At 35.2% G+C, this 21985-nt stretch overlaps 2 protein-coding genes across 2 annotated transcripts; both read right to left on the reverse strand.

Moving 5' to 3' along the window:
- Nucleotides 1-4599: 4599 nt before the first annotated feature.
- Nucleotides 4600-6787, reverse strand: LOC104777713 (transcription factor MYB2-like). Its single transcript, XM_010502009.2, has 3 exons — nt 6514-6787; nt 5515-5644; nt 4600-5099 (listed from the first exon to the last, which is right to left on the reverse strand). The coding sequence occupies exons 1-3, from the start codon at nt 6701-6703 to the stop codon at nt 4700-4702; spliced, it is 720 nt and encodes a 239-aa protein (XP_010500311.1). The 5' UTR covers nt 6704-6787; the 3' UTR covers nt 4600-4699.
- A 12794-nt stretch (nt 6788-19581) lies between these two features.
- LOC147947689 (uncharacterized) lies at nt 19582-20594 on the reverse strand. Its single transcript, XM_087507396.1, has 2 exons — nt 20153-20594; nt 19582-20039 (listed from the first exon to the last, which is right to left on the reverse strand). Exons 1-2 carry the CDS (start codon nt 20592-20594, stop codon nt 19582-19584), a joined length of 900 nt encoding a protein of 299 aa, XP_087363522.1.
- Between the last annotated feature and the right edge of the window lie 1391 nt (nt 20595-21985).

Raw genomic sequence — 21985 nt, forward strand, 5'->3', positions numbered from 1 at the left:
CCTAAGGAATCTCTCTAGAAGCACATAAGAAAATAGAAAGGACACATATAATTACGACGTAAGAAAATGGTTATCTTTGTAATAAAAAGAAGAACACGTTAATTACTCTTTATTTAAAAGTTAAATGATTCATCTCACGAACAACTAATTGGGATGCTTCTAAAATAGGGCACCTTTTCCATCAAGGAGATGCATGCTCAAACCTTCTCTTGTATGATCAGATGACTCCATTAGTTGAATTCATGTTTTAGAAATCGCTAGCCGCTAGTCGGGTGGTCAAGGTGGACCTAGCGCCTAGCGAAAAAATCGGAAATTAAAAGAAGATTCATCAGAGACTAGTTTTAGGGTTATTTTATTAAATAAATAATAAAATATAAATATATAGTATTAAACATATGTATAATTCTATTTATGTTAAAAAAACATCAAATAAAATACAAAACTATAGTATCGTCTTTAATAAAACAAAACTTTATGATTTTCATTAAAAATTTGTATATTAGTTACAAACTCTTAATTTAGATGTCTTTTTTTAAGTAAAATTTTAGATGTCTAAATAACAAAAAATTATTTGATTTATATTTCACTAAAAAAATAATCGGTCTATATAAAATTAAGTTGGTAGTAGTCGAATTAAACAGTGAAAATTGAACTAAACAGACATAATCAAATAATTGATGCTAGGTGGGGATTAGTCATTAATCGAGGTTGAAAGGGTGGGGCTAACAATTTTGCGGGATATAATCGGTGTTAGACGGAGATTTTTAAAACAGGACATTGAATTAAAAGAATAATGAAAAGTATTTTATTAATTAAAGGGTGAATTTGCTCACTCACCAAAATAAAAAAACTAATATAGTATATAATTAACTATTTGAAAAAAATTAGAAAATTGGGATTAAGGGTAGGGAAAATACCATTGTAGTGTTGAGGGTTGTGGTGGTTGATGGTGTGATGGTGGCCGCCGGAGTTGGTCGCCGGCGGTGGTCGCCGGAATTGGTCGACGGAGTTGGTCGCCGGAGTTGTTTGCCGGAGTTGGTCGCCGGCGGTGGTCGCTGGAGTTGGTCGCCGGAGTTGGTCGCCGGCGATGGTCGCCGAAGTTTGTCGCCGGCGGTGTCACCGGCGATGGTCGCCAGAGTTGGTCGCCGGCGATGGCCGCCGGAGTTTGTCGCCGGCGATGATCGCCGGAGTTGGTCGCCGGCGGTGGTCGCTGGAGTTAGTTACCGGCAGTGGTCGTTGGAATTGGTCGCCAAAGGTGGTCGCCGACGATGTTCGTCGAAGTTGGTTGTCGGCGGTGGTACTCCGGCGGTGGTACTGTGGTCGAAGGTGATATGATGGTGGTAGGGAGTGGTTGTTAGAAAACAGAATGGATGTAGTTTCTGGTAATAGAAATGTGTATAGAAGGGGCAAATTAGTATATATTATATATTATACAGAGAATATTATAGATACATGGTTAGAGTAGTTACTTGGTTAATTTTGTTTTTTTTCTTGGTTATTGTTGCCAATTCCCCTTAATTAAAGAGTTAATTAACAAAAATGCCATGAGGAGTAACAAAATTTAGTCAAATTGCCACTTTTCCCTTTCTTTTCCACAATGCCACAACCTTTACATAAAAAGACATAAATGCTCCTCGATGAATACTATGCTGCTGATAGACAAGATACAGATTATGGACAAGATGCAGATGATGGACAAGATGCGGATGATAGACAAAATAAGGATGATGGACAAGATGTGAATGATGGACAAGATGTCGTTGATCAACAAGATACAGATGATAGACAATATGCGGATGATAGACAAGATGCGAATGATGAAAAAGATGCGAATGATGGACAAGATGCGAATGATGGACAAGATGCGAATGATGGACAAGATATGGATAATGGTCAAGATTTGGATGATGACCCACTCTAATCCACATCATCTTTTGGTCCACTCTCATCCACATCATTCTCTTTTGGTCCATCACCTTCTTTTGGTCCATCACCCTCTTTTTTCATCATTATCCATATCTTTTTTTGATCCATCATCTTTTTTTGGTCCAGCATCACGACACTTTACTTTTTTGTCTAATTATATTTTATAGACAACTTATGTTTAATAATATGGATAACTAATTTGAACTCGTGGACAACTTCGTTAATATAATTCTCGTAGACAAGTTATAAAAATGATTTCGTGGACACGTTTATGACTTACTCTAATAACTTGTCCATCAGATCTCGTCCACGACAATCACTCTCTTTCATATAAGGGTATTTTCGTCTTTTAATCACATGTGAATAGTAAAAATGTGGTATTTTTAGAATAATAAAGCAAATGTGGTATTTCCCAAAACTTTTATAAAAAATGTGGTACTTTTGGCAAAAATCCCTTAACTAAAATCAAAATATAATGTTTTACGTAATTAAATCATTTAAAAGTGAATCTATAATTCACTAACACATCTCTGTCAATCTATTTGGAATTGGGACACTTTTCTAAATATAAAGCATGTATGGTGAATCTTTTCTATAATGCACTTTAATTTCATTAGCTACAAATCCTCGTTAGAGTAAGCATTATATATGTTGATAACACTTGTCTGCTCTATGGAGAAGAATAATTTTAATCACTTCGTCTTCCAATATAATGAAAACAAAAAGATACGACCGCTTGCATATCTCATATCTTTCATATTGTTTTAAAACAAAATTATCTTATCATTTCCGTTCTACTTAAATTATCCGAGCTTAATTATACTCATGATCGTTCTACTTAAATTATTTAATCATTTCCACTCTCTCCATTCGAAATTTGAGTCTAAAATATAGGAAAAACAATAAACCAAACTAATCTAATTTCACTTCAGTCAATTTATCCAAAAAAAAACTAGATAAATGTTAGGGAACCAATAATCGAAGATATGAGATTGGGAGCCAATCTAAAATAAAAATCTAGAAATTGGTAAGGACACCGGACACGTGACATATGGAGCACAAATGTGTCGAATTTGGGACCACTTGTGGACTTGCTTCTTGTCATGCGCCACCTTCTTTTGGATTCCCATTACAGCCGCCATTGCCACTTCAAATGGAACAGCTCGTTCGTGTTTAACGTTCACACGCGTCTTTGCATATATTTTCTCATACAACTACTAAATTATCATTATTAATTTATTTCATCTAAATATATCTATCACTGTTTTCATTTGTTCTCAAACAACCAACAATATACTTATGATTTGTCAAAGCCAAAACCAAATGATTTTATAACCCAAAAAGGCAATATATTCGTGTGTGAAAGGTCAGTAGTATTCCAGTTTTACAAAATTGTAATGCCAATTCATTTTATTCCCACTTTGTAAAAGACAATACAGTCAAACCTCTATAAATTAATAATGTTGGGACCAAAACATTTTATTAATTTATAGTGATATTAATTTATAGATATATTTTTAATAGTTTAACTTTTAAAAATTATGAATTAAGACAATTTTAACAATAATTTCGGATATTTAAAATTTTATGGTATTGGAATTAAATTTGTAATATTTAGAAAACATTATTAACAATAAATTACAAATACAATAGACAAATTCACTTATACACATGAGATACATAAAATTAAATTTATGAATAATAATATAGATTGTTGTATTTTAATAGTTAATCAAACTATCAAAATGTAAATGATGGATATCTAAAAATTGAAAACTTAAAAAAATGTAGCTATAATTATGACATGTTACAAAATATTTTATATCATTATAGTTTGAAAATACAACATAACAGTTGTTTTTTAGATATGAGATTTAGGAAAAACATACATTATATATATGTAAATTTACATGATTATTAATTTATGATATTATTAGGACCATATTTTACCTGAGGATTTCTGAAAAATTATTATCTTATTATTTAATCGAATTTTGTTATTTTTTCTACTTACCCGATTTGGGACTGACAAAATTTATTAATTTATAGTGTTTATTAATTTATAGAGGTTTTACCGTATGTTTGATTATGTATTGTTTCGACTATAGGGCGTTTGTCCGTATGATTATATTCTAACAATTGAATCAAATAATGTTTTGATTTGGAAACTAGCTAGGGTTCTGGTGAATCTGTGATCCTACATTCCTTACTCGACGTAGTGGAAAATACACTGAGAAATAACTTTATTTTAAAAAATCAACTAGACTAATTTAATTGGGGTTCATCCCTTCTGGACGTATATATATAATCTTGATAAAGTGTTACATGAGTTGGATTATGCTATATAACAATTAAAATATTCTAATCATGATTAGGAAATATAGACATCATTCACGTACGTCCTTTTCTTTTAGTTTAAAATATTAGAAGTTCCCAGCTCAAATTCCATTAATGATTATACGTACGAACTAAGTTAATATTGAAGCTTAATTAATGAAATAAACTATACTATTGCCGGCCGTATTGGTTAGCCAAACAGGAAGAAGATATATGCCCTAAAAACTTGAAATTTCTAAAAGAGTTATTGCGCTACGAAATTAAATATTCGGTCTTAGAATTCGAAGTGTATGCAATAAAAAGAAGAAGCTTAAATGCTCTTTGAGACGACGAAACTTTCCAAACTATGTCGTATAATCACCGTAGGTGTATGCATGCGTGAATAACAAAACTATTTGTCTTATAATTAACTTTAATCAATCCAACAAATAAAATGCTACTCTAAGAGCCAGTTGTTGAGTTCGTCAAAACTCCACAAAGTCTCTAACGCATCTCCATCGTTGAACCAATCACCACCATTTGAATCTAACTTCGTTCCATATTCCATCTGATCACCACCGTAGAAACTCGATCTCACGGACTCAGACGACGACGACGTATATGACGTGGCGGCAGTGGTTGCACTCGAGTATTGGTTAGGGACAGATTCGACATTTTGAGTGGATGCGATCCTCTCGAGGAGACGAGGCATCCAGTAATGTTTGATGATGTCTTTGAATTGCTTGCTGTTCACGTCACATTTCAGAAGTTTTGCATGTTTTTGAACACGTGTTCTCCAATAATTCTTTATCTCGTTATCAGTTCTTCCCGGTAGATGTTGGGCAATCTTTGACCACCTTCAAGAAAAAGGAAATATATACGAATATCAAATTACTGAAATCTCAATCAATTCATCGTTATAAGATAATTCATCATGCTCTAAATTAAATGTTATTTAAAAATAATAATTACAATTCAATATAACACATTTAATTTTATATAATCCTTTTCGTGAATACAATAATTGCTGATAAAAAGAGTCTGATTTTTCTTATCTTAATTTCAAATATGATACAAATTTAGCATACTATCAGAATTCAACCAAGAAATTTCAAAGACGCATTGATTTGATTTTTTTTCAATTCTCTAATAACTGAATATTAAATTGCGTATTTCATAGAGACGTTTTAAATTTGCTTTCTCATCTCTCCTCTTTTAATAAGAAAATATGTATTAACTATAACTATGTCGATATAAATAATGGTTTCATACCGATTTCCCCAACGAGAATGGAGTTCAAGTATGATGAATTGTTCTTGGACAGATATGTCTCCACGGCGGATATCAGGACGGAGATAATTCAGCCACCGCAGTCGGCAACTCTTTCCTGTTCTGTTCAGTCCTGTCTCCATAGTAAATAATTCCAATAAATATATAAAACGTGAAATAGTACGTGCTTGTATTAGTCAATTTTATATTGTCACTATTACAATTTCTCAATTCAATAAAGATAACAATTAAATGAGAGGCTTTATCGTATTGGATGGTTGTGAAAGGTGTTTGAGTTCCACACTCAAAAAGGCTAGTACTGAAAAGAACTCCAAAGGAAAAAGTAAATAAATTTGGACCGACCAATCTGTTTCATACGAAAGTACACTTCTAATGATAATAATGAACTATGAAGATGTCAACTTGTTCTTTGTTACTCTACCAATTCTACAGAGGGAATTATATTTTGCCGACATGGAGAAGTCAAAGCCATAAGAAAAGTATTATCACTAGTTACGAAAAAATCATAGACTTTTTATGTATTTACATATTAAGTAAATAATATGTGATATAAACTAGGAATAAACATCGATAAGACGAAAAATACTTTTTATATCTACTCCTTTCATTTCAATTAGTTATCAGATTATTAACTTTATTACACTTTAGATGATATTGGGTACTCATAAAATCCGAAATGACTTTCTGATAAAAAAAAGAAGGATAGATTTAGTGGAAAATGTTTAAGAACAAAAAATGACTACTTCTACGTACTTGTTTGAAGAGCATATGAAGAGTGGTTCAATAGCAAAGTTTAATCATTTCAAACTAGTTATATACACAATATAATATCTATCGGGGAAGCTACGCTTGAGAAACCAATTGAGACAATTTGTTATGAACATATGACGATTAGTTATGATGATTTTATTGACATGGATCCAAGAAAGAATTACATCTTAATTGTATCATATTATAAACATCAAAATCTTAAGAAATTACCAGCCGAATGAGAGAGGAAGTTCCATTTTCCTTCACCATGAAGAGAAATATAACTGATGAGCTTCATGTCTTCTTCCACAGTCCATGGACCTCTCCTTGTTTCTATTTCAATCTTCTTCTTGAATTTTTTCACTTCTTCTTTCCGCTTTAGGGTTTCACAGTTTGAGGATTCTGTTCTACATATATTCATGCTTTGATAATTTTTAGAAACTTGAGAGGAGAGAATAATCTGATAAATATTTTGATGGTTGTTGAGGGTGAGAGTTTTCTGAAGGGGCATAAAGTGATCGAGTTTATAGGGTGGGTTTAATAGATTTTTTTTTTTGTTTTTTTGTGCTTTATTTATCTGCATATATTATAAAAAATAGCAAACATTTGAAATCAGCATATTATAATATATAAATTATTACGAGAAGATAATATTGGAAGATAGTGTTCGCACAATTCCGCACTTAGTTACCTATATAAACAATGTTCTTTCTTATTGGGTTGTTTGAGTCAATCTTATTACTCTGTTATCAAAAAAGAAAAAAATAGTATTGAAAGTTTTCAAACAAAAAATCTCGTCATTTAAGTGCTTTGTGGAATCAGTAATTTTTTCCTATTAGACAATTTAATGATGTGATTAATTTGATAAAATTTACAAACATTAGTGATTAAATCTATAATTTTATAGCATCTGATAATTTATTTTGCTCATGACAAAAAAGGAAAGTTTTGGCCATAAAAGTATTAAAAAACATTAGCAATGCCTTATGCTTTCTAGATCTTTTGGTCATCATCATCAAACACTGAACTAAAGGTATATCAGTAGACACTTTGAAGTTGTTCATGCCAGCACCCTTTTCACTAACTTTATTTTTTTCAGAATCATATTCTACATCCTTCAACCCTCTATATGTATATCAAAAAAATTATGATACGGTATATAACTATATATCAACCCAATTATATGTCAAAGTATCACCTACCTGGACATCAAAATACGCCCAACTATCGCAACCTCTGCGAACTATGAGAATTTTTTTCATGGTACAGTACCATGGCCGACTTGTAAATGAATTTCTTTTGCCTGTAAAATATTTGATGGGTTCGAAGGTAGATTATAGAAGGAACGAAAAATCAGTTGTTAAAGTGAAAAATGTATATCATCCATGTAAACTACAATCATAAAAGACATGAAAAAAAATATCTCTTACCCAAATTTAGTCCTTGATTACAGAAGTCAATTGATGTGCATTCCTATTACTTGATCATTGCCCTCATCGAGACAGAATTCATCAAAGAGACATGTAACTTAACCATCAGTCCCATCACTATATATTTTCTGATTTAGTTGAATATGTCCAATAAAAAAAAGGAAAAAACTTGACAACATGTTTAAAACATATGACTATATTAGCTTTTGATTCTTATATATGTCATCTGCCCGAGCTTTCTTACATTCCCTTGTTGTACTTTGAGGAAAACATATACGAAGCCGAACTAACTTGTCACCAAGAAATTATTCATGTACCAACCCCTCGAACGATCTTCAACCTCACCCTTTGAATTAGCATTTTATTCGCTTGTATGGCTATATTTGTGATGTTATCTTTGTTGTTGTCATCCCTTCTTGTTGGGTTTCTGAAAAAATTGTTTTGTGTGTCATCAGACGTTAATGCTCTTACGAAAAGAAAAGACCTCTAAGGTCGGCCAATGTATGCTTAAACGTTTTCAGTTTCAGTTTTTAGATTCACAAGTCACCAAATGGTAAGAAAAAGTTTAAGAGTATTACCAAAAATATAAGTTGAAATCATGTGATGAGTTAACTTTTCTTATATATTGTGTTTGATTTCAACAAGAAAGATACTTCAAGTGAGTAGGTAAAATAGTCATGGCATTGAAACGACAAACAAAAGTTTATTTAAACACACATAGCCCTTATAAAACCACATCACATTTGCTGGACATAATTTTCTAGCTAAAGAACACGCTTAGAAAATATTACGTACAACACGTTGATCTGTAGCCATCTAGCACTCTAAACTTTGTAATGTGGCCCATGTTTGCGATGTTTATCAAGTATAGCTTGAAACTTGTACCCAGAAATTCGAGTGAGTGGATACTTTTTCTCTTTTCATTAACCATGGTCTGAAAAAATAAATACGTTAATTAGAAGTGTTAGGAAAGCGAGGGTCAAATCTATAATCTTAATCACCTTGGTTAAACCCTGCTTGACGTGACCAATTCAAAGAAGATTTGAATATACCTTCGAGGCAATAATTAGTAGGAGTTGTATGCATGTTTTGCTTTTCCATGCTTTTTGAATATTCTCTTCCGAATCACAGGTTTGGAGGGTAGCAGCGCTTTCTTTCTTCACTTGATGACCTTGTTTGTATACACGCATACATCAATTTTGTTAGTATAAATCCAACTGCAAATAATAGAAAATGGAAAGTTGTACACCGTAATATGAGATTACCTAGAAAAAATTCAGAATAATATGTGGATGGGAGAATTAAGAAAGATTGACCCGATTGAGTTGAATGGATCGGTAGCAAAATGAAATATCCTCTTCTAAATCAAATGCCAATCTTTTCATCTCCGACTTAGTTTTCATGGCGCTTAAATCTGAACAGAAAAATACTATACATAGTCTTCATGGCGCTCTCCCCTTGCCTACTTCCTCTTCTTCAAAGAAAATGCATAGTATTCTTGTAAGGAACAAACTTTAAGTACCATACTTTTTTGACTCACCTACACAAAGTGTGACAAAGTCTAATGATAAAGTGGATCAACCGCAAATGCATCTGTTAGAAAGAATTGTTATTGAAATATATTTATTCAAAGTTTCTACGAAAGAGAGAAGGGAGTTAAGCTGTAAATTACCACTGCAAGTTCAGAATTCATGATCCAATATTACTATCTACTATTTGAGGTAGTGTTCTTGTATCAAAAACCTTCTTAAGGTCTATTTTTAAAATGCATGTTATATATAATGATTAAGAAAAAAAGGAAAGTGTTAATGAGTCACATGCTTTACTCGTTCAAAAACCAGACTCTATAAATTTCACTCTTCACATGGTCAATGATTTGCAGCTGCAAAAACAGAAGCACTGTAAAACAAAACAACAAAAAGAACATGGCAGGAAGTGAATTATAGATACACTAACCAGTGCTTTAGGATCATGCTCATCTTGTCTTTCTCCAGAGCTAGAGTTGTGCGAAGACAACTTAGAAGATTCAGAACCCAGATTCTTTGGATGATATATGATGTTTCATCTTTGGTAACGAATTAGCCAACAATATAGACTCTATGCAAAAGCGTTTGTACCTGCTCCGTAGCTCTCTAGCCTGCTTCCTCAAGTCTTTTCTTCTAGACAATTTTACTGTTAAGTTTCTCACTCAAATAATCTTCGGTCCATTCTATCCATGTATCTTCTCCGTCTGCTTCCTTAAATTAGTTAAAAGGAGATGAAAGAGTCAAGATTTATAATGTATATAGATGTAATCCATAAAAGAAAGAAAGAACAAAAGCCAAACGGAGTTCAGAATTAATGATGTAAATCTCTTACCTGCTTGGCTAGCAACTCATCTTCCGCCTGTAATAGCCAAAAACATTACAAACCTAATCAATTATAATGCATGGGTGTCAGTGTCACAAAAAATGTTTTTTTCTTAAATAATTACCTTATCTATTTGGTGATCCCTTTCACCTTCTTCGTTCCGCTAGCTTGCCTATCGATTTATTATTTTAGTTTTGCATGAATATGCCCCTTTCTTCGATTAGTTTCTCTATGTTTTTACACAACAATTGGAAAACCATTGACGGCTCTGGTGGCGATGGAATTTGGAAAACCATTGATGGGCCTCTCGTGGCTACGGTTCGTTTTTGGTGGAGACAAAATCTAGCCGCCGTTGATCGGATGGACAGTCGGCAGCCCCGTCTAAAAAAAAAGTTTGTCCCTACGCATACAATTTTTTAGGACCATTTTCAACATAAATTTTTACTTTCTTTTTTTTCTGGTCCCTATTTGCTTAATGTTTTTTTTTTTATAAAAAATTATTGTCCCATGGCAATTGCCCCTCTCGCCCTAGCTATGAGCCGGAGCTGACAGTCGGATTGGAGAGGTAGCATTGAAAAAGCGAGTTAGATTAACTGATGGGGAGATTAAGTGATTCTTTAAAGTGGATTGTTAACTCAAGGGACGATGAATGATAAATCATTATAGTTCGATGATTAAGAAAAATAAGAGGAAGAAGAGTAGACATGTTTAGGCGATAATAATGATATTATAGATTTTTTAGAATAGAGTTTTTGCCTTTGCCATGTGGCAATCTAAAAATGAATTTTAAAAATCTGATGAAATAACCCCTTTTATTAGTAAGTAGTTTATAAAAGTAATTGACAGTATTAATTAACTAAAATCATGTTATAATCTGTTGCGTGATAACAAAAAATTTTCTTTTTTCTTTTAAGACCGTTTTTCTAAACTAGTGGTTTTCATTAGGGTTAGAATCGAGATTTGACAGGGATAAAACACTCTCCCAATAGACCTTTTCATCCGATATACACATTTTTTGTATCTTTTCTGAAGAACTTGCAAAAAAGGTAATAGAGTTTCTTGAGTATTCTTGAATTTCAAGATTTCAAGTGATCGCTAGATTGTACAAAGGTTCTATTTTCGCTGATTATTCTGTGTAAAGTATCAAGATATAAAAAAAGAACAAGTTGATAGGTGAGAGGAGAACACTAGATCTCAGATCAGGAAATTATCAGTTAGAAAAAGCCATGTCGTCAGCCATGGATTGAGCTCTGATGGCTATGTCCCTGGAGGAGGATGACGTACTTTTCGAGATGCTTGACTTACTAGAATTCTTGTCCTGCGAACAAATTTTTTTGAGTTTAGTGGGAAGACCACAGAATCCCGCTTGTCAACCGATGGATCAGCTTATCTGTAACATGCCTCGAAAGTGGCAAAAAGTTGGAAGAACGAGAGGAGTGGCCTTATCAAAAGAAAGATTTCAGTTCTTTCTCGCTTCTGAACATGATTTAGTAGAGGTGCTAGAGAACGGAGTGCATACCTTCAATGAATGGATGATAGTAGTGGATCAATGGTAAGAGAACCCTCCAGATACTTATCTTCAACTGACGCCCATGTGGATCCAGTCATCCAGATGTGGAACCTGCCGATAAACTTCTATACCAAAAAAAGCTCTCACGGCCCTGGGAGAGGTGTTTGGGCAGGTCATAGAAGTAGCCTTTGATCCTGAGAAATCCCAACTACATGATTTTATTAGAGCATAACCATCCGTAATCCTATGAAAATGGATTCTGCAATAATATTTTAATATAATAATATCATTTAGTTTAAATTTTGTTTGTTTTTTAAAAATCAGCCAATCAAGTTATGACACTTAGCCAAAAGGAGGTGTGAGAGTGTCTATGCAAGTCTCTGACCAGACCTTGTGTCTCTCTCTTTTATCACCTTTTTATTACTTTTTTTTATTTTTTATTAGGTTGACACCAACCTCAGGATGACTGATGAAAATGCTCTTAGGGTTAAGGTTTTATTCGATGTCCTGAGGCCTTTAAGAAGATCAAAGATTGTCAACCTACCAAATGGGGGATCAACTTCAGTGAATTTCGAGTATGAAAGAGTTCAAAAATATGTTTTGAATGTCAAAGGATGACAAACGAGAGAGAGTCGTGACCTATTATGATGATGAAGAAACAAGCAGAAGAAGATGCTAGGAAAGCAGGTACCCCTTTGACAAAACAGGGAAATGAGCCAGTGTTAAAGATGTATGATCCCTTGTATGGGGTGCTAAAAGAAAACCAAGTTGGGTTAGATCCTACCTTTGGAAGACCTAAAATTTCACCAATATATTTTTTGAAGGGATAAGACAATATCTTAGAGTTTCGTCAGAAGAAGAAAAACTTCTTCGGATTGACAAGTTTAAATCTTTAGTCAAGGATGTGGAAAAGGATCTGTTTGCACAAAAGTCAGTCCTTAAGTTGGAGACTCTACCCTTTTTCCATCAAGATGTCAATAAAGGAAAGGGTTTTCAACTATGAACTTGCTGAAAGGGAGATGAGAGAAATAGCGATGATAATTTCTGACAGATGCTGGCAGCAGTAGAGGGAAAAGAGACAAATAATGGTTGATAGAAAAAGAGACAGGGAATGCTATGGAGGTGCCTGAAAATTTGTAGCCCTGGCTCCACCCTTTCCTAAAAATCCAACGGTTTATGGAGTCTTTCTCAATAATGCTGACTCCTCCGAGATTGCTACTACCAAAGCTAAACCAAAGCCGAAGGGTAGGAAAAAGCCGATGAAAAAATGTCAAAAAGCAGGTCATGGCTAAACCAATTATGGATTGTTGGGATATGGAGATTAGAGAGAGTAGTAAGATAGGATCTATGGTTAAAAGAAAAGGAGATGATGAGGGAACAAGCATTGCGAAACAGCCAAAGCTTAATCCTCAAGAGGTGGTCCCAAAGGGGGGACTGCCTAACCCTTAATAAGCATAATCAGCTGTAATTGTGAAGGATTGGGACGGTCTCATGACTTGGCAATTCCTCGTCTCAAGGAGAAACGTAAAAACCATTTTCCGTAGATGTTGTTCTTGATGGAAACTATGCATAAAAGAGTCGGTTTGGTGAATTTGCAATGTCTGTTAATGATCTTGTTTTTACAGTAGAACCGGTTGGGAAGTGCGAAGGTTTGGCGGTCTTCTATAAGAGTAGTGTAAAGGTGGATGTTCTGTTTGTAGATAAGAATTTATTGGATGCTCAAGTACAGTTTGGAGCATTCAATATCTTTGTTTCTTGCGTTTATGGTGATCCAAATAGGAAAAAAGGTCCTTCAGATGGGAAATATTATCAAAGATCGGAGTAGGTAGGAAAGATAATTGGTGCACCCTCAGGCGATCCGAATATCCGGGTTTTTTGGAGGTATCTGGATCCGGATCCGTATCCGGCGGATTCATTAGTTTGGTGAAAACCCTAGTTTTCTTGTGGGCTTTTAAAATTATGGGCTTATAAAGATACTAATATGGATCTTTTATGTGGACAAAGGCTTAAAAAACTATATATGGACCAGATCCGGATATTCAGCCCAAATATTTATTAATATCCGGATCTGTATCCGGATTCACCCGGATTTGCTATTTTGCTATCCGCCTCCAAATCCGTTCGATCGGATATTCGGTTTTTCGGAGCGAATATCAGACCCGAATCCGAATATCCGGCGGATCCAGATATTTGGTCTCAGGGCTAATGTTTGGTGATTTAAATGATCTTTTGCATAATGGGGAAAAGAATGGTGGGCCAAGAAGATGTGATTATGAGTTTAAACCCTTCACGGACACGTTAAGTGTGTGTGATATGGCTAAACTACCAAGTACAAGCAATAGATTTACTTGGGCTGGAAGGAGAGGAGATCATGGGATTCAATGTAGAATGGATAGATTTATTGGGAATCAAGAGTTATAAAACAGTTTCTAGTATCTAATCAGGCCTTTCTAGATATAAGGGGGTCAGATCACAGACCAGTATTGATAAAGTTGGTGGCCTCACAAGACGCTTATAGAGGGCAATTCAGTTTCTAGTATCTAATCTGCATAAAGAGGCTGGTAAGGTGATGGTTCTCAGATCTTGTAATAAACATAAAGTTGGATCTTGTGTTTCAGTGACGACAAGATTGAGATTGCGTAGAAAAGGTTTAATTGGATGGCAAAAGAACTCCTTGAATTCTAATGATAAAATAACACTCTTAGAAGCGGATTTTGAAAAAGAGTAATCAAAGATTTGGCCGGGACTTCAAAAGGTTCATATGTTACGAAGGTCTGGTCGGGTGTGATCTGGTCGTGTGTGAAGTAAGTGACGAAGGCAGCCAATGTTTCTTTTGTATTATGTCTTGTCGATGCTTCACTTCTCCTATTCTTTAGAAAATTTTAACCTAGCATCCATCAGTATATAATTCCAACATCACGTAATATTTAAGTCGTATACCTTTCTTGTTTAAAAGTAATCCCATCTTCGTGTTGAAGTACTTCAATGCCAATGTAAAAAGTCAATCTACAAAGATCACTCATCTCAAACTTAGAGGCCATTCCTCTTTTGAACTCTAGAATAATGCTTAGACTTGATCTCGTCATTAGTAGATCCTCCACATATGCGACTACAAGAAGAAGATGCTTTTTTCATGATTTCGATATAGAGAAGGATCCTTGAAGTACTTAAAAAAATAAAATCCTTAAGTTCTTAGTTTAGCTTGGGGTTCTATGCTCTCGGTGCTTGCTTTTGCCCATAGAGTGCCTTGTTTAGTTTTTATACCTTATCCTCACTCTTTAGTTACATATACTTCAGGCTGAGTAACAAACAATGTTTCTTTTAGCTCTCCATGAAGAAACACAGTTTTTACATCCAAGTGATGTATTTCCTAGTCATTCGAAGCTGCTAGTGCAATGATAAACCAAACCGTTTCAATGAGTGCTACTGGCACAAAGACTTCATCAAAATCAACTCCATGTGTTTGCATATAACCTTTTACTACGAGTCTTGCCTAGTGTTTGTTAATACTTTCATCAGAATTACGCTTCAGTTTAAAAACCCACTTTAAACCTATTGGTTTGGCTACCATAGGAAGATCAACCAAATCCCAAGTTTTGTTAAGTTGTTATTGATGCAATCTCTTCGTCACAAGCATCCTTCCAAACTTCTTATTTTTCTGCCTCACTAAAATCCCATGGTTCCCCATCTATTACCATTAGGAGATGTTCGCTTTCAGCTTCAGCGAACAAAACATAGTCTCCTCAGTACTTTGTTTTTGTTTTTGGTCGCAATAAAGCTCGCAATTTAGACTATTCTTGTTTTAGTACACTCTCTGTTTCTGTTTCTATTTCAACTGTACCATTGTCATCTTCCTCCACATAGTCAGTTATCTTCTTCGTGTCTTTCTTCTTTGTATCTCTACATATCCCCATCATTAACATCTAAAAATCCATTGTTACCAAATTACTTGAAACTTATTCCAAATGTCCCACCATCTTCACGTGTCGCCCTTCCTCGATAACTTCAAGTCAATCTCTTACTTTCATCAAATATTACGTCTCTACTCACCACTACTTTCTTATTTATTGGATCAAACAACCGTTAAGCTTTTGAACCTAGTTCAATTCCAAGATGTACCAAGACTCATGACTTGTCATCAAGTTTCTTTATATGATGAGCCTCTGTTTTAGCGAAACACACACAACTAAACACTACAAGAAAACATGGAATTTCCGATTGCAAGTTGCGACTTAAAACACAGTCGCTAAATATAGCGACTGAATAGCGATTGTTTTGCTACTGAATGGCTACTAAAGTAAAATAGTCGCCTAGTAGACTCTAATTCGAGATTGATGCATAATGTCGCAGTTTAGTTGCCAATTTGCGACTAATTGCGAAACCAATTTGACATTCGCCAAAAGTTGCGACTAAACAGCTACTCGTTAGCGACTGATATATTTTATTTGGACCTTAAACCAAAACTGGGCCGTAACAAAACGGCGAAAACCCAAATCGATCTCATCTTCATCCCCTAGAAAACCCTAATCCCTCATTTATCTTCATCCCCGAGAAAACCCTTGAGAAAACCTTAGATCTGCATCCTTGTCCTAGTATCTCTCGATTTTGACGGCTGGAGTAAAGAAAAGAGGAGGAGGAAGAAGAAAACTCTCAAATCGAACCTCTGGAACCTCACAAATGGCGAATCGAAGACCCGCTACTCTTCCCAGCCAGTATGCCTTCACGTCGTCGAACCAGCGAGACCTAGACACTGATTCTATGGGAATTCATGTCCCAATCCTCCAGCCTCCAGCGAGACCTACACCTACTTACAGAGACTATCCACCTTTGACAAATCTGTTCGAGAACTCGAGGAGATTTCCGGGAGCAACCCCTTCCAGCGGAGCTCCAATCAGGCGTCCTTTTCCTCAACCTCTCGCCTCCGCGATGAATCCACCAGAATGCTCGAGTCAACTTTGAGAATCTCCTAAACCGTCAGTCACGAATCATCATCAACAGTCTCCTCAAGTCTCGAATCGACCTCGACAGTCTCCTCTACCTTGACAGTCTCCTCTACCTGGACAGTCTCCTCACATATCAAATCATCGACTACCCTCTTCTCAATCTGTTGAACCTCGACCAGCTTCTGCATCACATCACAGTTCTCAATCGCCTAACTCACATGAGGAAGAAGAAGCTGATTCTGAGGTTGACGATTTAAGGCAATCAAATCTCCCCGCTGATGTACTCGCTTCTTTACATGACATGCTTGTCCAAACAGGCCGTGAGTTGTATACCACTGACCTCTCTCCCTCATTAGAGCGTGGAACCACTTGGTAAGATAAGATTTTTTAGTTGATTAAATTAATTAGAATTTTTCTTGGATTAATTAGAATTTTTAGGTTTGTTTGTGTTTGGAACACTTGTATTTGTGTTTGATTAGAATTTTAAGAATTTGGTACTTTCGATTTGTTTATGTTTGAAGGTTTGTTTGTGTTTGATTAGAATTTTACTTTTGATTTGTTTGTGTTTGAAGGTTTGGTAAAGACAAGTCATCACTTACCCGAAAGATTACAAAAGTGTTTACAAACAAGTTTGATGGGACATATTACAGTTGGGGTTGTGTTCCTAATGTAAGAAGAGAAAAATACTTCTTGGAATTCGCTTAAATTCTACTCCTTTCAATTTGATTTCTGTATATGTATTTTGTTTGTTTGGTTTTTTTTTATCACTAACACTAGTCTTCTTTTGTAGAAAACACACACCTGGGATCCCTCACTAACCGGTGTGGTTAAAGAAAAGTTCTATACCAATTATCAAAACTGTATGAAAGACATGGTTTCCAAGGCAGTAGCTCAGCGAGATCAAGTGAAACTGAGTTGGATTGAGAAATCTATTTGGAAAGAAATGTGTGACTATTGGAACGCAGAAGAAGCCATGGCAAAGAGTGCAACCACTTTAGCAGCTCGAATGTCTGACCGTAATGGTCTTGGCCCTCACAAGCATGTACCAGGTCCGAAGTCTTACTTACAAATCAAACAAGAGACGGTGAGTTACATCATAACCTTTTCATTGTTTAATTACTTGACATCATATGGTTCCTAACCTTTTAATTGTTTAACATTTCAGGAAGTAGAATTAGGAAGACCGCCAACTATTCCTGAAGTATTTCTCAGGACTCATACCAAAAAAGATGGTACTTTTGTGGATAAGAAAGCGCAAGCAGTTCATGAGACATATAAGAAAAAAAGGAAAGCTAAGTTGGCTGCTCGGGATAATGATGAGTCTTCTGATGGTACTTCACGTCGATCAGAGCTATCTCACGAGGAGGATGATGAGCTCTTTCTTCAGGTAATTTGCTTCTTTCTAATAATCTATTAAGTTTTTCATTGTTAAGTAATTATGTTAACTTTTCTGTCTGTTTTGTTTATGCAGTCTACTTTCATAAGTGATAGAGGAACATACTTTGGAGGTGGAAGCTTAGGGAGTTACATTAACGGGAAGCGGAAGTTCCATGGAAGCTCTTCTACTTTCACAAGCCTACAACAACAGCTTGAAGAAGCTAACCGCAAAATAGAGCAACAAGCAGCTCTACACGCAGAGCGTGACGCAGAGGCTTCACGGATTGCAGCTGAGGCTTTACGGGTTGCATCTGAGCAACAAGCAGAGATCTCACTCTTGGTGAGCTTCCTCAAGACTAACCCAAACTATGTCGCCTTCCTCGAGTCTCAAACCAATGAACCAAACCCTTCTGATGTTCAAAGTTAGGTTCCTTCTCTATCCCTCCTTCCCTCATGATTATGAAAACTTTTGTAATATTTGCGACTTGTACTCTTGGATGTTTGGATGTTTTCTGGAACTTATGTTGGATGTATGTTGAAACTTATGTCTTTGTTTAATTTCATGTTTTTTATGTTTAGTTATAGTTTTCATAATCAGTTTTGGTATTACAAAATCAAATAATTCATTTTTACCATGATTTTTTAAAAACATGATAATTAAACAGTTGTAAAACAATCACCGAAACCTACACAAATCAGTAACCAAAATAGTCGCAAATGAGTAACCTGATCAGTCGCTAAAGCGTTGCAATTCAGTCGCAACATTAGCGACTGTTTGGCGAGGGAAGAACGACCACAATTATCAGTCACCAACTAGTAGCTCCGTGTCGACTGTTTAGCGACTGATTATTTTTGTGATGCACTGTTTAGTGACTACGTATGTCAGTCGCCAATCAGTCATTAATAAGTAGTTTTCGACTGTATAGTGACTGTTTTTGTAGTCGGCAATTCCATGTTTTCTTGTTGTGAAAGACAAGTAAATGATCAACACTAGGCTTTCTTCCTTTAAAAAATTTGTATGGAATCTTTGTGTCCAAATCTCTGGTTGCAACACTATTAATTAGATACGTAGCATGTCTCACCGCTTCTCCCCAAAGATAATTTGGCATACCCATATGTTTCAGTATACTTCTAGTCATCTTTAAGAGTGTTCTATTACGGCAAATCAATATGTTTTGTTGAGGTGTGTATGCGTAGTTAAGTGTCTTGTAATATCAGAATCATCACAAAAAGCTTGAAATTTGTGAGACATAAACTCTCCTCCCCTATCTGTTCGAAACGTTTTAATAAAATCTCATGTTTCTTGTTCTACCGTTACCTTGGATTTCTTGAACTTTCCGAACGTGTCGCTCTTTTTCAAGAGTAGTGACCAAATATAGCGTGAGTGATATTCAATTAAGACAATGATATCTCTGTTTTGAGCAGACGTAGAGGGTGTAATATGACTGCAAAGATCTCCATGTTTGAGTTCAAGTATCTTTGATGCACAGAAAGATGTTGCTTAGGGAAAACCTTGCCTTGTTTGCTTTCTGAGGAAACATGAGACACATGTTTCCTTTCATTTGGTATACCAATAACTAGCTCCTTATGTACCATTTTCTTCATGGTTTTTATGCCAATGTGTCCTAACCTTTCATGTCATCTAGTGAAATCACTTTGTGCCATCAATTGCAGACATTTAGTAGTTTCACTACCTTCCCTGAGTACTTTGTAGAGACGATTTTTTGGATCTTTTAGCCTTCATCAACAAGATACCGTTTCGATCATGCAATGTGAGATAGTTTTCTTTCATTCTTACGTCACACCCTGACTCTGTAGCCTGCCCGAGACTTATGATATTGCTCTTAAAATCTGGTATATAGTAGTAATCCGCCAAAACTTTCTTGTCTCCATTCTTGGTGACAAAGAGAACTGAACATTTCCCTTTTATATCAATGGGTGTATCATCCCCGAACCGCACCTTACCCATGACCGTCTTGTCAAGTTTGGAGAAGTAAGTCAGATTTCCGGACATATGATTGCTTGCTCCATTATCAAGATACCAGACATTGATATCATGCTTTTCGAAATTGTTTGGCGTCACATTCTTCTCATTAAGGTATACTACTTCACGTATCATGAGTTCCTCAACTTCTTTACTATCATCACCTTCATTCTCTCATGTTTCTTGGAGTTTAAGCAATCGATCTAGACATTCTGATGCATAATGTCCTAGTTTATCACACTGAAAACAAATTACCCTAGACTTGTCTTGCTCTTACCTATATCTGCCATTCGATTGATTCCAATAACTTCCTCGTCCTCTCCCTCATCTGAAAAAAAATGTCCACCTTGATCTCTACCTCTTCCGCCTGAGCCGTAGTTCCCTTGGTAAGATTTTATGTCCATATTAGCATACATAAGCTTTCCTTGGTCGCTTGATTGTTCGTCTTCTTGTTCAGCAGAAATCCACTCTTCATAAGCTTTCAACCTTCCTACTATGTCTTCAAAGCTAGTGGTATTAAGATCAAGAACTTGTTCAGGTAAAGCAATGATATGTATGTATTGCTTCCATGGTAGGCTCATAAGAAATTTTTTGACAAGTTTTGGTTCTTCAATATTGTCCCCTAAGGCAGCAGATTTTGTTGACAATTCAGAGAGTTTACCTACGAAAGCATCGATGGTGTCGGTCTCTTTCATCTTGTGTCGGTCAAACTCGGCCATTAGAGTTTGTAAGTGTGTTTCTTTGAATCTATCCCATCCCAAACGGCTTTAGAGGTATCAAGGTCTCCAACCTGTATAATCAGTGCCTTCAGTATGGATTGGAAGAGATGAGCTCTCGCCATGTCATCCTTCTCATCATCGGGTCGTTCCGGGGTCGATAGCGTCCCAAACCTTATGCACTATGAGCTTGATCCTCGTACGCATGGACCACACATTATAATTCATGACGGTAAGCATAGGACATTGTATAAACGAAGATTTTTTTCTTAGGTTTAGCCACAACGATATATCACCCATGTTATGACCTTCAAACATAAGAAACTTATGTTTGTTTTGTCTCTGATACTAAATATAGAACTAGAACCTATAAGAACTTTTCCAAGATTTAAAAACACTAAGATTAAAAGAATTAATCTTTTTTATTAAACTTTAGGAAAATCACTCAAAAATTAAAGGAAGAATTGGAAAAAAGGATGTTTTTTTCAAAAAATGTCCATATATACTTTATTTTTTAGGTTTGGTGAAATAGGTTTTATAATAATAAAAACTCAGTTTTATCCCTACTTTTTAAAACCAAAATAAAAAACAAAAATACAATAAATAATAATTAACAAAATTTGAAAAGAAAAATCAAAATGATTGAAACCTCTAATCGATTTAGAGGTTTATACAACCCAAAGAATGAAAACCTGAAAACCCTTACACTTATTTTTCACTTTTACCAAATCGTAAACCTCCAAAATTGACATCGACGGCAGCTTTGACGGACGGTGAATTATTGCCGCTTGTTCTTCCGACTAATCGACATTGGTGAGTTTATTTTTTCATCCTTTTCTCATCTGGGTGAAGTTTCGTCCTTGATTTGTCCCCCTCCTGATTTGGTTTCATCTTATTAATGCGATTCATGGTTTGATTAGCTCCCATGTTTTTTTTTGCTCTCATCGCTCAATGTTGTTTGCTTCTCTTCACATCACCTGAAATTCGGCTTGATATTACAGTGTAAATCACTCTAGATTTCTCATTGTGTATAGATTTGGAAGTTGCATGTAGATTTTGTTAATCGCCTTTGAATTGAAATTACTAAATTGCTTGATGTTAATTGCTTTTGCTAATCGCTTTTGGTAATCGTATTTGTTAATCGCTTTTGTTAATCGATTTTGCTAATAGCTTTTGTTAATCACTTATGAGTTCATCTTCATCTCATTGTTTCATTGGTTGTCTCAAGAGTTTTGAAATCCCGATAGCTTGAGTTGGTGATCGCTAAGTTTTGTTTTAAATTGTCAATTTTGTTAGATTTTATAGTTGGTTTGATCCCTTATGAACTGTTCTTGGTTTTATTGTTGGTTTGATAGTTATTTGATTGTAATATGTTTTATGTTTCACATGTTAAG

The sequence above is a fragment of the Camelina sativa genome, chromosome 3 (assembly GCF_030686135.1).
Source record: "Camelina sativa cultivar CO46 ecotype springtype chromosome 3, ASM3068613v1".
Taxonomy (NCBI): domain Eukaryota; kingdom Viridiplantae; phylum Streptophyta; class Magnoliopsida; order Brassicales; family Brassicaceae; genus Camelina; species Camelina sativa.